Source organism: Lichtheimia ornata (genome assembly GCF_029851405.1).
Source record: "Lichtheimia ornata isolate CBS 291.66 chromosome Unknown scaffold00046, whole genome shotgun sequence".
In the NCBI taxonomy this organism is placed as follows: Eukaryota; Fungi; Mucoromycota; class Mucoromycetes; order Mucorales; family Lichtheimiaceae; genus Lichtheimia; species Lichtheimia ornata.
The window spans coordinates 125,313-141,166 of record NW_026695366.1 but is presented as its reverse complement, the minus strand read 5'-3'; the positions used below and the strand labels follow the sequence as shown (position 1 = coordinate 141,166).

The following is a 15,854-nucleotide window of genomic DNA, read 5'->3' as shown; positions in this document are numbered from 1 at the left end:
ATCCGACCATTAGTAGCTCTCACATGGTCTAAGCTTAGATGTACATGCAGCTTATAAACCAGTGAGCAACGATGAATAAGCATAAGGCTCTCTTCCCGATTTCATATCGTAGGGTAAGAATGGACACAGTACTTGTCAACGCGCTTTTACCCTATTGGTATGGAATGAAGGATGCGTTTACGTACGCTCTTTGTATACTTATCTACTACGTGAGAGACTCCCTTGTGCATCTTATCCCATGTACATTGTATCCCGCGTTCATTGTGTATAGTGCTTAGTTAACGTACGCGATGAGCATCACTGCAGCTAGACGATCCCATACAACGATGGAACTTCACACTGCCCTTAAGACGTATGTTGAATTAGTAAAACTCAAATTAAGCTTATAATGAACCAAGCTTATAACAAGCACCATTGTCGGGCAACATCGCGCTCGGCTTTATCATCTTTGTATGTAGTCACGTAATTGATAATAAAGGTAATCCAACATTGAATGGCGTTTATTCTTAGCATATGATCTTTGTACATACTTTGTTTATCTCCCTTAAACATTACTACATATGGGTGTACATGATTTTAGGAAGAGAGGTTCATAAAAACCCTCATCACAATGATACTTGATTGGGGTCGCTTGTAATTATTCATGCCAATGATTGCTGTTGCACAAGTTCTTTGTATGCACCACCAAGCTCTAGCAATTCCCAATGGGTTCCTTGCTCGATAACACGTCCACTCTTGATCACACAGATCAAATCACTGCCTTGTATGGTAGACAATCTATGAGCTATCGTGAAAGTTGTTCTATCTCCATGCTCCAATACATTATCAATGGCCGTTTGGACAAGCTTTTCACTTTCGCTATCAAGAGCTGATGTAGCTTCATCCAAAAGAAGTACACGTGGATTGCGAATAAGAGCTCTGGCAATGGCAATGCGTTGCTTTTGTCCACCAGATAATTGAGACCCACGATCGCCTACTCTCGTGTTGTATCCATCGGGGAGAGTGGTAATGAATTCATGAATATTGGCTGCTATGCAAGCTTGTTCCACTTGTTCTTGGGTAACTTTCACATCCTCAGAGACACCAAATCGAATGTTGTCACCAATTGACATGTCGAATAAAACTGGTTCTTGACTAACCAAAGCCATGTGACCACGCAAGTTGTCTAGTGTATACGCTTGTGTACTATGATCGTCCACTCGAACTGATCCACTTTGAGGATCGTACCAACGTTCCAGCATGCCAATTACTGTTGATTTGCCACATCCAGAGTGACCAACCAATGCTATGGTGCGTCCAGCTGCTCCTTTCAAGTTAAAGTCGCCGTGAAAAACTGGCATGTCGGGTCGACGAGGATAGGCAAATGATACATTGTCAAAAGCAACATCGCCACGAATAGTGCTAGGTTCAATGCCTTCCAATTCTCTGTCAATAGTAGGTTTCCGCTCCAATAGCTCAAACGATGAAAGTGCTGCATACTTGGCTTTGACAATGTGCGACACGAACATGCTTCCTCGACCGATACCCATGGCTGTCATAACAACCGCCATCATGACCACCATCATTTGCTCAATAGTCATCATGCCCTTCTCGAGAAAACGTATACCAGCATAAAACGAAACGGCATTGACGTAAATAACCATTCCTTGGCTGAGAGCATATCCGATCGATCCTAAGTATGCCTTGCGTATGGCAAGCTTGTGCGGGTAGGCTGTAGCTTTGGCATACCGCTCCTCAAAATGATGTTGCTTTGCCAAAGATGCAACCGTACGAATTTCCTTGATGGCTTCACCTGCCACTTGTCCTGATTGCATGCTTGCCTTTTTGGTATCATCGGCAAAACCCATCTCGATCTTTCCTTCGTATGCACTTGCAGCAGCCATTAAAGGTAACATAGCAATGATCACAAGAGTCAATGCCCAGCCGTGAATGAACGCAATCACAAAGCCTATTGAATATCCATGACAATTAATACACGTTGCATGATGTACGTATTATGTATATACTTGCCTACAATGGCACTGCACACAACACTTCCAATGTCACCCAAGACCTTTGTGATCATGTCGTTAACATTCTTAGCATCAACAGCAAGCGTTGATGTCAATGCGCCTGTACTATTATCCTCTTCATCGAAAAATGCGATCTCCTGCTTCATGTATGCAGCAAACAGCTTTGATCGTAATCGTTCGGTATAGAGTTCACCAGCGGCTTCGAAGCTTCCCAGCTGTAATAGAAATCCAAAAAAGACACCAATACCACAAATGAGAAAAAGAAACGCATACAGGTTTGCACCTTCCATAGGTCCCGGTGTGGTTGACATGGTTGCGGGATCAACGAGCACTGAGAAAACTCTGCCAAGCAATAACGCTGACACAGGGAATGCAGCTCCTGAGAATAAACAGCCAACGAGACCAACACCAAGCAATGGCCATTCTGGACGCATTTGTTTGAGCACCTTGAAGAATGGCGTTCGGACGTGTTTGTATTTTTCTTCTCGCTCACGCTCTTTTTTCAGCTCACGCATATCATCTGGAATAGCACCTTCCACTGAGGATGCTATACTTTGCTTGGTTGAAAGACGACGGATACTCAAGTCGTTTTGCTTGGTTTGAGATTGATCATGTTCTTCATCCTCTTCCGTCATTGCTGGAATATCATCATGTTCATCGGAGCCATTAAGCTGGTTGTTTTCCTTTTCCATAGCAATTTCCTGCTTGTGAACAAGATTTGCATAAGCTCCATTGGCGGCAAGTAGTTCTTCATGTGTCCCTTGCTCAACAATCTCGCCTTGCTTCAAAACAATGATTTGGTCAGCCGATCTAATTGTAGACAGTCTGTGCGCGACGACTAAAGTGGTACGGTTCTTGGCAGCTTCTTCAAGGGCCTTTTGTACAAGTCTTTCAGATTGTGTATCAAGTGCAGATGTTGCCTTCAAAAATACGAGTGAATACGGATGTTTCGTACATGAAGAAATCCATGATGCTATATATTACCTCATCCAAAAGCAGAATGGCTGGATCTTTGATGATGGCACGTGCAATAGCGATACGTTGTTTTTGACCACCTGATAACATGGAGCCATGCTCGCCAACATGAGAGTCGTATCCTTTTGGAAGCGCTGAGATAAAATCATGGCAATTGGCTGCTTTGCATGCACGCACCAAATCCTCGTTGCTGACCTTGTCATTATCGGCACCCAAGAGCAAATTCTTGCGAATCGTTGTGTTGAATAAAACGGGTTCTTGGCTTACAACACCGATTTGACGTCGTAGCGATTGCACAGCCAAATCTTTAAGTGGGATCCCATCCACAATAATTTCACCATTATCGGGGTCATAGAATCTTTGAAGTAATTGAACAATCGTTGACTTGCCAGATCCAGACGCACCTACAAGTGCCACTGTTGAACCTGGCATAATGCGTGCTGAAAATGAGCGAAGAATTGGAATATCAGGTCTTGTAGGATACTTGAAGTCAACGTTTTTGAATTCGATATCACCATGCAACGCATGTTCCTTTCCAGGTGCGTCAATGTCAATGGCTGGTACACGATCAATAAGTGAAAAAATACGTTGTGCTGCTGCAGTGGCACCGCTAACAGCTGAAAGGTTCAATGGTAAACCCATAAGTGCCATAGTGCTGATCATCATGGTGTAAAACACAATGACCACCTATAGAGAAAGAAATCGATTATTATTTACTAGTAATTGTAATTGCAAGTTTACATTCACATACCTCGCCACCAGACATCCTGCCTTCACGTATAAGCTTGCTTCCATACCAAAAGCTAAGACCATAAGAGGAAAAGATGATGCCCATAAAAGCGCCAAACATAATTGCCACCAAGACACCTCGACGACATCCAGTTTTACGTGCTTTCCTCAGCTGTTCCTCATAGCGTGTTTGAAACCGGCCTTGAAGAGAAAATGAGGATATGGTGCGGATACCACTAATCATCTCTTCAGCAATGGCTCCTGCATCGGCATAAACGTCCTGAGTCGATTTTGTGAATTTGTCGTAATAGTATCCCATCATGGTACCGGCACCTGCAACGAGTGGAATGGTTGCCAAAATCACAGCAGCCAATACGGGACCTTTTACAAACGCAATGACAATACCAGCGATTACTTGTCCAGTCATTTGAAGAATCATGCCGCATTTTTCTGATATTCCCTGTGTTACAGTGGGTTAACAAAGAGAGATGATACATAATAGTACACGGTGGGAAAAGGTAAATCAAGTACCTCTTGAACCATTTGTATATCTGTTGCGAGGCGTGTTGTCAATGATCCTTCTTCAGCTGCATCAAACCAGCTCATATCTTGACGGTAGATGGCGTGGAGATACAAGCGGCGAATGGTTTGGATTTGTCGTTCTCCTGATATAACCCAAAAGGCGTGCGAAACATAGCTTGCTACCAAGGATGCGGTACCCATGTAAACGAAAATCAGGATCATTTTCAATGTCATTGACAAAAAGTCGATGTTGGTCGTCGTAGTAGTGGATTGTGCAGTTTGGCCTAATGATCCAAGCAAGTCGCCAAAGATAATCATGGATGCTGGCATAATAACTCCCACACCAATCGATCCAATCGAAGCTGCCAAGATCATGAGTAGATCAATTTTTGATGCAAATCGAAAGAGCTTGTGTAGTGGCACCGTTGGCTCCTTTTTCTTCTTTTCCTTTTCCTTCTTTTCACCAGAGGAAGAAGTCGTATCATCCATGTCATTTTCCTTCTTCATGTCGCTGCCACTCTCAACTCCCTCATGTTGTGCTTCTACTGCGCTGGTCACCAAAGTTTGCTCCACAACCACTTGTTGATCAACAAGTTCTGCCTTTTCGTTTCCCATGTTGTTGTATGCTATTTGCGAGTCAAATCAAATTAAGGGACACTGGACGTGGCGATGAAGGCTTGTCAAAAGGTGCAAAACAAAAGGAAAAGGAAGAGAGTAATAAATACGGGTTGATTTCCCTTCCCATCACTCTTCCGCAGCAGAAGAGAAATCAGGGAATGCACACGTGATTGGTTACACCACATGTTGGAAATGCTTACCTCAATGCCTGGATAAGGTCACACAGGTAGTAGTTGCACACCTTCCATCGTTTGTTCAATGTGTAAACAAAAAGCCCCCATGATGTCTTCTCCAGTATATGACTCAATCGTTGTGGTTACATGATCCATTTTACGGCATACATCGGCAAGAGCTATATACATGGGAACAAGAAGTGAATTATTATGGGAATTGCGCCACAGATGACTCGTTTACCGGAATCGATGTGTCAAATCAGAGCCGAACATCCCCGGATCAAATCAAACAAGTCCACCGCACTCCACCTGATCTTGATGTTTGTTCTCATCCCATTTAGGTGATCATTCATGTAAGTTACACCACTACTTGGATGCCTTCACTCGCTATGTTGCTGTATGAGATGAAATGATGGACGGCAGCATTATGTTGCTGCATCGACTGCCACTATGAAGTACGCTTGTACTTGAAAGGTATGATCTCCGCTATTTATCTGATTTGTGTACCCTGAGGCAAATGTGCCTTGCAGCGCTGACAACAGGCACGTGTACCAAGGATTATGGATCAACAGCTATCGTGGGACTCATTTCTAGTATTCACAATGACCAAACAACATGCTGATTTACTCTTTACATAAATGAATTCTATTTTGAGGGAAGAAGAGAAATAAAAGAAGCTCTTGATACGAGATAAGGAGGGGGGTATCATCAAGAAGCTACGACTACGCGTTCTTTGCCAGCCAAATCCTTCCATGTAGACACGTTTCGAAATGACTTTGTGAGAATCTCCGTGAGCACCGGTACTTGATGGCTTCCACCAATCTCCATAAGCAACCTTGGATGTCCTTTATCCTCTTGACACGGCCTCAAGAAATGGGATGCACTGCACAAGGTAGCAATCCGCTTATGTACAGCCAAACCATGATCATCCGCCATCAGGGCCCTTTGATCCTCCCAGTCCTTGACACATGGCTCAAGAAGTGCATACTCTTCCTCCGTTATATAAGGTGGATTGGCCACCACCATATCAAATGGCTGCTTATGACTGAATGGTACTTGCAGATCGAATACATCCATCTTGTAAAAGTCGACTGATTGAATCGCATGAATACGTTGGTTATGGCGTGCCAGGTCGATAGCTTCATCCGCAATATCGATTGCAGTGACATGGACATTGGGTAGTTGAGAAGCAAGTGCTAAGGCGATGCATCCAGTGCCTGTGCATATGTCCAAAATGCGAAAAGGGGTTGTTGAATCTTGTAACCGAGGTTTGAGGATATCAATAAGGCGATGCACCCATTCTTCAGTCTCCCATCTAATAGCATACCCATATAAGCTCTTCTTCATTCTTTGACATATAGCAAAATGCATACCGAGGAATAAGAACAGGGGGTCGAGTAACAATATCGAGTTCACCAAAAGGTTGCGTACCAAGAACATACTGAAGTGGTTTATCGAACAAGACCCGATCACGAATGGCAGCATTGACAACAGGAATGGCTACAGCACCAGTAGCTTGATCGGAGGCTTTCTCCTTGATCCACTGTAAATGGCGACGGGCAAGCGAGACATTGTGTTCACATGTGGGTAGCAGACGACGAATCCACTGCCGATCCAAGCGTGGCCAGCGTGGCATAAAAAAGCAAAAGGAGAGAGAACATGCGTCAAAATCCAATGCAACAGAAAACTACAGGTCCAACAGCGGGGATTGATTGATAGACAACATCTTTATAATAAAGGACTTTGGAAGAGCATGATTTACAATGATTAAACAGACACTAAGCTACCATCTTTGCTATCATTGTCAGCAGGGCGACCGACATTGAGAGATTTGAGGCCGTTCTCATCAACATTTGCTAGTAATTCGGCTGTGGTATTGACGTGGGGATATGGTTCTTTGGGCACTGGTTTGTTTAAAAACTTGCATAGGCGCTCCCAGCCTTCTCCCAATTGCATAACAAGCAATTGCTCAGGTGGCACGTTGGCTTTGACCCATTCATTGTGTTCAACAAACCTGCGCTTGATAGCCTCTTCATCTGCAAAAAGTTCTGGATCTTCAAATGCACCATCCAAGTTCACCTTTCGGCTCATAGCCCGCACACGCCTAATGTGATCGGGTGTATTTTCACCATCTGGGATATGTGCAATCTTGAAAATGCTGTTTTTAGCCGACTTGTACCAGCTATCAGGATCCCGTTCGGTTAGGATAATCTTGGCATCTGGGTAGTACTTGACCAATCGTTTAATAAAGGTCGCCGTAGGCCTATTGATTCATTTGTTAACTTGCTGGTGCAATTTAAAAGTTGCCAAAGTACATAAAATAAGGTAACAACATACCAATCCACAGCAGCATTGAAGCCTTCGTACACATTATCCCAATCCACAGGTTCCTCAGGGTTTTCGTAAGCGTTCTTGAAGTCATCAGGATTGGTTTGGCCCCAATAAATGACTCTCATATGGTGTGTGGAATACCTGCAAGTATCATGATCCATGGTTAGCATACATAATCGAACATCGAATGCATATCAATGTATACATACCCAAGTGTGTTCAACGCAATTCGCAAGCTATCAGTGCCTGTACGGCCATAGCCAGCTCCAATAACTTCGAGGGGTGCCATTGTATTCGTGTATACTTGTTGTGTTGTTATGTACTATGCTCAGGAGAACGAGAAAACATCGTGCCTATTTATTGAAAATGCCAAAGCGGCCGACTTTTCATTCATTGGATCAAATCTCTTTAAGCAGCTTTATAATGCAAAACACTGTGATACCTGCCATAACCGTCATAACGTCACTGTCGTTCAAAGTCCCGAGGAGAGGGAAAGATCGTGCGCTTTTGTTACTCTTATGATCATGTTACTATCCTACTTACTACAAAGCACTACCTATGCATGGCTCTTTAGCACATTCATTCAACAATATCCTCGCACTAGAGTATGCTCATCGTTATGACCCCTCGTCTCTACTCGTTTTCATTTCTCATGTGAGGTGTGCCTTATTGTTCCTGAGTACCCAATTCCTGCATCTGAATCCATCTTCTGAAACACCTCAAACCAATGACGGACCATGCGGTGCATGAACGAAACAAATTTTTCTCAGAAGAAACGAGGTGAGGCTTTGCGGATAGCCATACATTGAGCACATGTTGACAACGTGCGATTGCTATGATAGGGCCATTTGGGAATATCGTTTTCCCAAGAGCGATGATAATGCATTGCTGGTCGTTTCTCTTCGTCATCACCCATGTTTTACGTGAGAAACTACCCTCCTCCTCTCTTCCAAGTCATAGCTCATTCTTCTTCTTCAGAGGCAATAAGGTATCAATTGATCAATAATGATTTCCTATGACGAATGCCATTCGAGCGATCTTGAGTAGCTCTCTCGTTAAGGTACAACATCAACTTTGCAGTAAGCAGTAGTGCCGGCAAAAGCGGACCGATAGCACCGTTCTAAAAAAGGTCTGAATCTTAATACCCAAATCCAGCCATGCAGGTACCAGTTTTATGCATATGGGTCACACCACTAACTATGTTTTCTACCTTCCATCGCATTATACCTATCAAATTCGTTTCTTCATCTGAGATCAATGCAAGGAATGTTTAACCTTACTCACTATCTTTTTGATGGGTTGCGTTAGTGTGTTATCCAATGACCCCGACCCTCATGCGATGATCGAGATAGAAAGTTCCTTGCATATGGATCATGATGTAAAGAGAGCAATAGAAAATGGGAGGAGGTTGCGCAATTGATTCGGGTAGTATGGATGTTGACGTGAGGACATTTTTGTATGACGCAACCATTGGTACAGTAGCCACTAGATCAACATCATACATCATCTTGGCTTATAAAGAAAAGAATGACATCACACCCACACATCAACGGCTTCAGGATAAATGTTCAAACCAATGCCAGGTAAGTATGATACAATGGCCCTTGTGAGTATCCTGCTGCATATCAAATGGATGGTGATAATCCCAGATGCAAAGAATCTCAAAAGCAGGTATAATGGTGTGATCCTAATCCTTCACATGACCTTTTAAAATATGTACACGATCTCTTTGTAATCTTCTTCTACCATAATCCAGTTACATAAATGTCCATGTTTTGAGGAGCATTGATAATCCAAATTGGTCAACATCATCACATAAAGTGATATTTATTATGAGAGATGGGAGGGGCACTACGCTTGGTGATCGATTCACATAGTGAAGAAGACGTATCATGCGAGCTGGGATATGGGTATCATGGGCAACCGATCCACGTGACTCAAATTTTGGCTTCAGTGTCCAAGTCCGAGATGGAGACGGCCTCAAATCTGGCTTGAGCTATTTACACCATCCATATCAGTCACTAAATCATAGAGCTAACAAAATGGCTTACCCATAATTTTAGTCCACATATGATTGTGGTCATCAATGATGGCCAGTACTGGCCCCACTGGTGGTTAATTGTTGAAATGGTGTAGCAAGTTCATATGCTGTGGTATTGCCTCCACGCTGAAAAGCAGGTAAGGGCTTGGAATCCTTCGACATAATACGCGACAATCCAGACAAAGCAATATTTTCAGCTCCAGATGCGTCTCGACTCTTGGTAGTTTGATTGCTGGCAAGTCGACGTGGACAACGAGGATTGGGACAGTTCACTGCTCCTTTGCAACGTTTGAATGTACCATCCTTTTTACGCTGCCATTGTAGCTCAACACCATGAAGACAACTTCCGCAAGTCTTTGTTGTGTTGTACTCATCCACCACAAGCAAGTGGTCGTTTTCCGGTGCATTCATTCTTTGTTGCAGCTTGCTTTGACTTCCACCACGTGCATGCCCTTTGATCCTGCTGTTTCTCCCTGTCCATGATCCATAAAAGTTTATGATGCTCGCAGCCTTCTTCTCACCATCGGCAGCAGCTTTGTGTCGAACATTTGATCCAAATTTGCAATAAAACCGATTGCGTCGAATTTCACGTGTTCTGGTCTGCTTTGCTTGTTTGGTTGACGATGTATCCATTTTGTGCCGTTCTCTCCATTCACGTTGTCGCCGATGAATGGTGCTAAACGTGCGATCGGATACCAGCTTTGTTGTGAGATTGACTGTAGCTGTCTTAGTTGGTTGGGATGATGACTTCTGTTGGGTTGATTTGGTTGTTGAAGGCTCATCAAATAGGTGGGGGGAGTGCTGCGGTTGTGTAGATGAATGTGATGGTGTAAATGAGGTGGCTAATGGCTCAACAGCATGCTGTATTGACAATGGTAGTTCCACACTTGGCGATGAGAATGATGATGGGTCATGTTGTGCTGATAATGGTAGTTCCACACTTGGCGATGAGAATAATTGTGGTTCATGTTGTGCTGATAATGGTAGTTCCACACTTGGCGATGAAAATGATGATGGGTCATGTTGTGCTGATAATGGTAGTTCCACACTTGGCGATGAGAATAATTGTGGTTCATGTTGTGCTGATAATGGTAGTTCCACACTTGGCGATGAAAATGATGATGGGTCATGTTGTGCTGATAATGGTAGCTCCACACTTGGCGATGAAAATGATGGTGACCCATGTTGGGATGATGATGATGGATCGACGTGTTTTGATGGCGACGATGATTGCACCTTTTCCTCATCCGAAGTCTCAAGCGAAGCGATATCTTGAATATGTCTGATGTGTTCGGCAGCAGGTACGATTGCGATAGTGGCAGTGGTAACAATGCCTGGGTCGGTGCCGGTGAGTGCAATTGTTCTTTCCCCCTTGATATGTTGCTTAATCATAGATGCCGCCTTCTATTAAACATGTAAGCAACCTTTGCTATCAAGAACGAAATGAGATGATGATACATACCCTTTTGGATCCATCAAGTTTTGTTTTTGTCTCTGTATTTCCTGATCCTCGTTGCATGTTATATAGCTGTTGGGCAAGGCGACTTGATTTCTCCTTCAGCTTGTCTATCTTGACATAATGATCGTTCACCGCCTTCCTTGCTTCTTTCAGCTGTGAGTACAATGCTGAATTCCAACGCTTCTTCTTCTTCTTTTCTTCTCGAAACGCTCGCCCCAGATCTGCACGCTCTCTTTCCATCTTCGTATGCTCTCTTCTTGCTTTGGCTAGTGCTAGTCGTGTCTCCTTGAGTTCTTGGTTCACGCCTTCCACTTGGGCATCATCCATCGCTTCTCCTTTATGTCGCTTTGAATTGACACGACGACTACCACCAGCTTTTCTCTTTCCAGCAGATCTCAACACCTTCTTCTTTTTCTTCTTCTTGCGTGTCATCATTGGATCGCGGTATACAGTCCTTCTTCCAACAATTCTTATCCGCCATTGATCAACGTATATGATTCGCCAATAAGGAGTAAGACCACGACTGGAAAGAAATTGCTCCATTTTCTCCACGTCGAAGAATGCTTGAAACAATTCTTTCTTTGCTTTTCTTGCTTGATGGACACTGCTGATATATCCCCCCGAGCCACCACGTGGGATCTCGTATTCTTTGCGTAAAATTTGATACAAAGCAGCTGAACTTAGTGGTAGCCCTCTTGATTGGGATGATGTTGGGGTCAGCTTCCACTGATTTTGCTGAGGTTGCACGAGATTAACAACAACATTGGCGATTGTTGCTATTGCAACTCCATTAAGCACGGTGATATCTTGTAACGCTTCGTTCTTGGGTACGAAAGGATTGAGAAAATTGGCAATGTCTGCCGCAGCTGTTGCTTCTTCGCAAGAAAGTGTCGTCCCTTTGAATGCTGCTTTGGTAATATCTTCTTTGGTAAACACCTTGCCTGTTGAACCAGATTGAAGAAGTCGTTTCAATATTGCCACCAACGCACGAAGAGTCTTTGATGTTGATTCTTTGCTTTTTTCACCCTTATCCTCATCAACATCTTCTTCAAATTCTTCTTCTGCATGTGGCAAGTTGAAGGGATCATAGCCGTCATCTGCTTCTATTATCACTGAGGTTAGCTACGTGGGTCTAATGATTCCATATAAATAATAAAGATACATACCTCGTTCACTTTGGCAATCCGATTGTGTAGAAGTTGTCATTGAAGCTTCTGTGAGTTGCACAAGTCTGCCATACAGCTTCTGGATGACTTTAGATGGCCTTCCTTTGATCACAGCAGCACCAATACGACGCATAAGGGACCTTTGTTGCTTCTTTTGCTGACTTTGTGATAATGAAGCATTGCTTGAAGCCTCCTTTGCCTCACTCTTTTTCTTGCCTGCGTTACGGCGATATTCAATGTATCGTTGTAATCGTTGTGGTGCCAACCGTACACGTAGCAAGCCCAGGATGGAAACACGGAGGTCACGCTCTAATCGGCTCCTGGTCCACATCTTCTTGAATGATGTTGTGAACTCTGTCAGCATATCAGCTACGGCTTGATTGAACCAAAATTGCTCATGATTCTTGTCCGATTGATCAAGCTGTGGAAGCAAAAGTCTTCGAATCTCCTTGTAAACCGATCTCTCTTTCCCCTCGTTAATGGAGTTGCTGACACAACCGGATAATAGATTCGAAAAGTGGCCATGCTCGAATAGCTTCTGGTCTTGATAGCTGGAGACATTGCTTTGAACAGGAACGACAGCAATAGTTGTTGTGGCACCATCACCAAAATCGAAATCTTTCGCCACATCTTTGATATCGATCTCACTTGAAACAGGCTGAGCATATCCACATAGCTGATTGAGCTCTCCCTTTGATAGCATGTCCACTGCCTTGCCGACACACGTGCTTAGAGATTGAAAATCCATTGCCAGTCGAGACTTTTCTTCTTCAAGTCGTTGTTTGATATCATGAAAAGAGACATCTTCTCTTAATAACGCCTTCAAGGACATGGTAGCTGTCTCGATTTTGGTCTCCTGGATTGTCTTTGTGTTGCCTTCTTGCTGTATACTGCCACCCTCATCATCAGAACTACTCCCACTGCTGCTGCTGCTGCTGCCACTGCTGCTGTTGCTGTCACTGGCTCTCTTCTCCGATCCCTCCTCTACTTCCATTTGCTGATGCTGGAATGCTGTCACGATCTCACGATATCTGCCGATAGCATCATATCCATCAATCTTCCTCAGAGCGCTAGATAACCAAGCTGCTGCTGGATGCTTGTCTGTGTCATCCCCAAACAACTCGTCGTATACGCCTTGTTTGACCATAGGGAGGTTCTTCAGCTTGAGTTGTTTTTGGAAGAAGTTATCGAACTTCTCTTTCCCATTCTCCACCTTCGTCTGGTACAAGTTGCTGATATACCTCTTGAGATGTTCCTCCAAAGTCGATATCAGTCGTTCGCTGCTGATGTCAACCTTCGTGTACGCCTTTCTTGACTTTGTCGAACCAGTCTCAGATCTTGAAAATGCTGGTGGTGTTGGATACGGCTTGCTTACAGACGATGCTCCTTGGGGGGATATCTAATAACATGATGGGTGTATATTTGATATGAGTATATGGGTATATGTCAAATGACGAAATAAGGAAAATCTTACCAATGGTACATTCGTTTTGCTTTCATCAACACAAATATTGAACCACTGAGAGGTACCAGCATATGAATCAACATGGTGCAGTATGGCAATGCAAGGGCGTTCATGGGACGAAGCAAGTGGATTTCGTGGGGTGATCAAGCGAGGTTGCGCACGGGTTGAAAAATAGAAGATGTCCACTTGCATGAGGTTGCTGATAGCGAAGACGAGTTGGTCACCATGAACGGGGAGTGCCGTTTTCCCAACTGCAAGATTGATGGCACTTGGCGTGCTTCCGTTGAGCATGGATATGGTTGTTGATGCACAATCTTGGGTAGCTGCCTTCTCCACACGTAATCCCATCCTTCTTAGTCGTCTCTCCTGCTCCTTGAGAACTTCATTGGTGCCAGGCATGCTTTGGAAAGCGAGCATTGCATTGCCACACCTTGTCCTGAGATCGGCGACATTCTTTGGAAACACCTTCAAAGTTTCAGGGTACTCAGCCCATTGGTACATGAGGACATCGTGGAGACGTTGGTTGAGTGCAGACATCTATTGAACGTGTTTAGTATGCACTTTGTGGTGTGACAACATGCACTTACAGTGGTCGAGAGAAGAAGAGTATGCGGTGACAACTTTGATGGGAATAATCATTTATGCATACTGGTCAGCTGTCATCTGTGAGCCTAACACGAAACCACGTGATATTGATGGTGCCCTCAGCCAAGGCACTCCACCAATATAAAAGATGACTTCCATTTAGAACCATATCCTACAAAGAAGATACATAAATGGCTATTGAGAAAAGAGTTGTTATTACACGCCTTATTCCAGTAATTTTATTCATGAGGTCTATAATATTAATAGACTTTGAGTCACTCAACTTGAGGATTTGATGAAGCTTTGACTAAGGTCCCATCGCATGACAGGTGATAAAATACATTGGAATTGTAGTTGGAGTTGTGATGACGCATAGCACCGAGCAGCGATATGGGTGGTTATAGCATGGTGATGCGTGAAAGATGGCATGTGGCGAGGGATGGTGCATAGGCGTGAAAGTGCAAACTAAAGTTGTGCATCAACTGAGTCTGTTCGGCTATTTGCACCCCACCTGGTGCACCCCACCTGCTTAAAACTCAGTTGTCGCACCCTACCTCTTCGTCTTTTTTTTTTCGTTTGCTTGACACACCACCCATTCTACCATGGAATTGAACATTCTATCACCCGTGGCACCCGTTCGATCGAAGCAACGTGCCGAGCGTATGGAGATTGACGATGAAAGCCAGCCGCATTTGGTGAATCCAGGCGAAACAGTGACGACCGATCAACAGTTCATGAGGTAAAAAAGAAAAACAAGGCGATCGATCTGATGGTGGTGTGGGGTTCTTGTGGCTGACAAGAGGTGGATAATACTAGGGGTCATGGTACATACTCGGATGGAGAAGGCGTGGTTGTATCTGCAGTAGCTGGTGCTGTGGAGCGAGTCAACAAGTTGCTTTCTGTACGGCCACTCAAGACGCGATACACACCCGAGATTGGAGATATTGTCGTAGGTCGCGTGACCGAAGTCATTACCAAACGATGGAAAGTGGATGTCGCAGGCCGACAAGATGCAGTATTACTTTTGAGCTCGGTCAATTTGCCTGGTGGTGTTCAACGACGAAAGAACGAATCGGATGAGTTACATATGCGTCAATTCTTTGCTGAAGGAGATGTCCTTGTGGTAAGTAGTGAAAATCCCATTGTGTTCAAGGTCTATCTTGTTTACATATCCATGTGGTAGGCTGAAGTACAAAGTTTCTATCAAGATGGTGCAATGGGTCTTCATACACGTGCGTTCAAGTATTGCAAGTTACGCAATGGATCCTTTGTCAGTGTACCTCCTGTGCTTGTTCAACGCTGTAAATCGCAATTCCATAGTCTGCCATCAGGTGTCGACATTATCTTGGGTCTGAACGGTTACATTTGGGTCAACAAGAAGATGCAAGGTATTGCCAACATCAATGCAGATGACATCGATACCAGCGTCTCCTACTCGAATGAAAATGACGAGATATCCATGGAAGAACGAGAAAGCATCGCTCGCGTCGTCAATTGTATATCAGCACTTGCAAAACGTTACATGTACATCAATGACACAGTTATCGTTTACACATATGAAGGTGAGATCATCCACTATCACGATGCTTGATATATCATTGTGCTCATATTACAATTGTATAGCATCATTACCTTACACCGTCAAGGAGCTCTTAAAAGAAGATGTGATTGAAGCCATTACTTCTGAAGCAAGCGCACGCATGCAAATGCCATAGATTTTCCACGTTGTAAATACTTCCCATTCTAATCCACTATTAAAGCATCATTACCATCTTCAC

At 43.9% G+C, this 15,854-nt stretch overlaps 5 protein-coding genes across 5 annotated transcripts; 1 reads left to right on the top strand and 4 right to left on the bottom strand.

The window, feature by feature from the left end:
- Positions 1–641: 641 nt before the first annotated feature.
- Positions 642–4,853, bottom strand: O0I10_008596 (uncharacterized protein; the record flags this gene model as incomplete). Its single annotated transcript, XM_058488599.1, has 5 exons — positions 642–1,948; positions 2,011–2,932; positions 2,997–3,674; positions 3,739–4,176; positions 4,248–4,853. 5 exons carry the CDS (start codon positions 4,851–4,853, stop codon positions 642–644), a joined length of 3,951 nt encoding a protein of 1,316 aa, XP_058340624.1.
- Positions 4,854–5,737: 884 nt separating this feature from the next.
- On the bottom strand, positions 5,738–6,665 carry O0I10_008595 (uncharacterized protein; the record flags this gene model as incomplete). Its single annotated transcript, XM_058488598.1, has 2 exons — positions 5,738–6,344; positions 6,403–6,665. The coding sequence occupies 2 exons, from the start codon at positions 6,663–6,665 to the stop codon at positions 5,738–5,740; spliced, it is 870 nt and encodes a 289-aa protein (XP_058340623.1).
- A 131-nt stretch (positions 6,666–6,796) lies between these two features.
- O0I10_008594 (uncharacterized protein) lies at positions 6,797–7,649 on the bottom strand (the record flags this gene model as incomplete). The annotated part of the gene is made up of 3 exons (XM_058488597.1): positions 6,797–7,292; positions 7,367–7,501; positions 7,570–7,649. 3 exons carry the CDS (start codon positions 7,647–7,649, stop codon positions 6,797–6,799), a joined length of 711 nt encoding a protein of 236 aa, XP_058340622.1.
- A 1,794-nt stretch (positions 7,650–9,443) lies between these two features.
- On the bottom strand, positions 9,444–14,028 carry O0I10_008593 (uncharacterized protein; the record flags this gene model as incomplete). Its single annotated transcript, XM_058488596.1, has 4 exons — positions 9,444–10,805; positions 10,864–11,963; positions 12,027–13,425; positions 13,501–14,028. 4 exons carry the CDS (start codon positions 14,026–14,028, stop codon positions 9,444–9,446), a joined length of 4,389 nt encoding a protein of 1,462 aa, XP_058340621.1.
- A 650-nt stretch (positions 14,029–14,678) lies between these two features.
- O0I10_008592 (uncharacterized protein) lies at positions 14,679–15,791 on the top strand (the record flags this gene model as incomplete). Its single annotated transcript, XM_058488595.1, has 4 exons — positions 14,679–14,815; positions 14,893–15,199; positions 15,260–15,638; positions 15,700–15,791. 4 exons carry the CDS (start codon positions 14,679–14,681, stop codon positions 15,789–15,791), a joined length of 915 nt encoding a protein of 304 aa, XP_058340620.1.
- Positions 15,792–15,854: the final 63 nt, after the last annotated feature.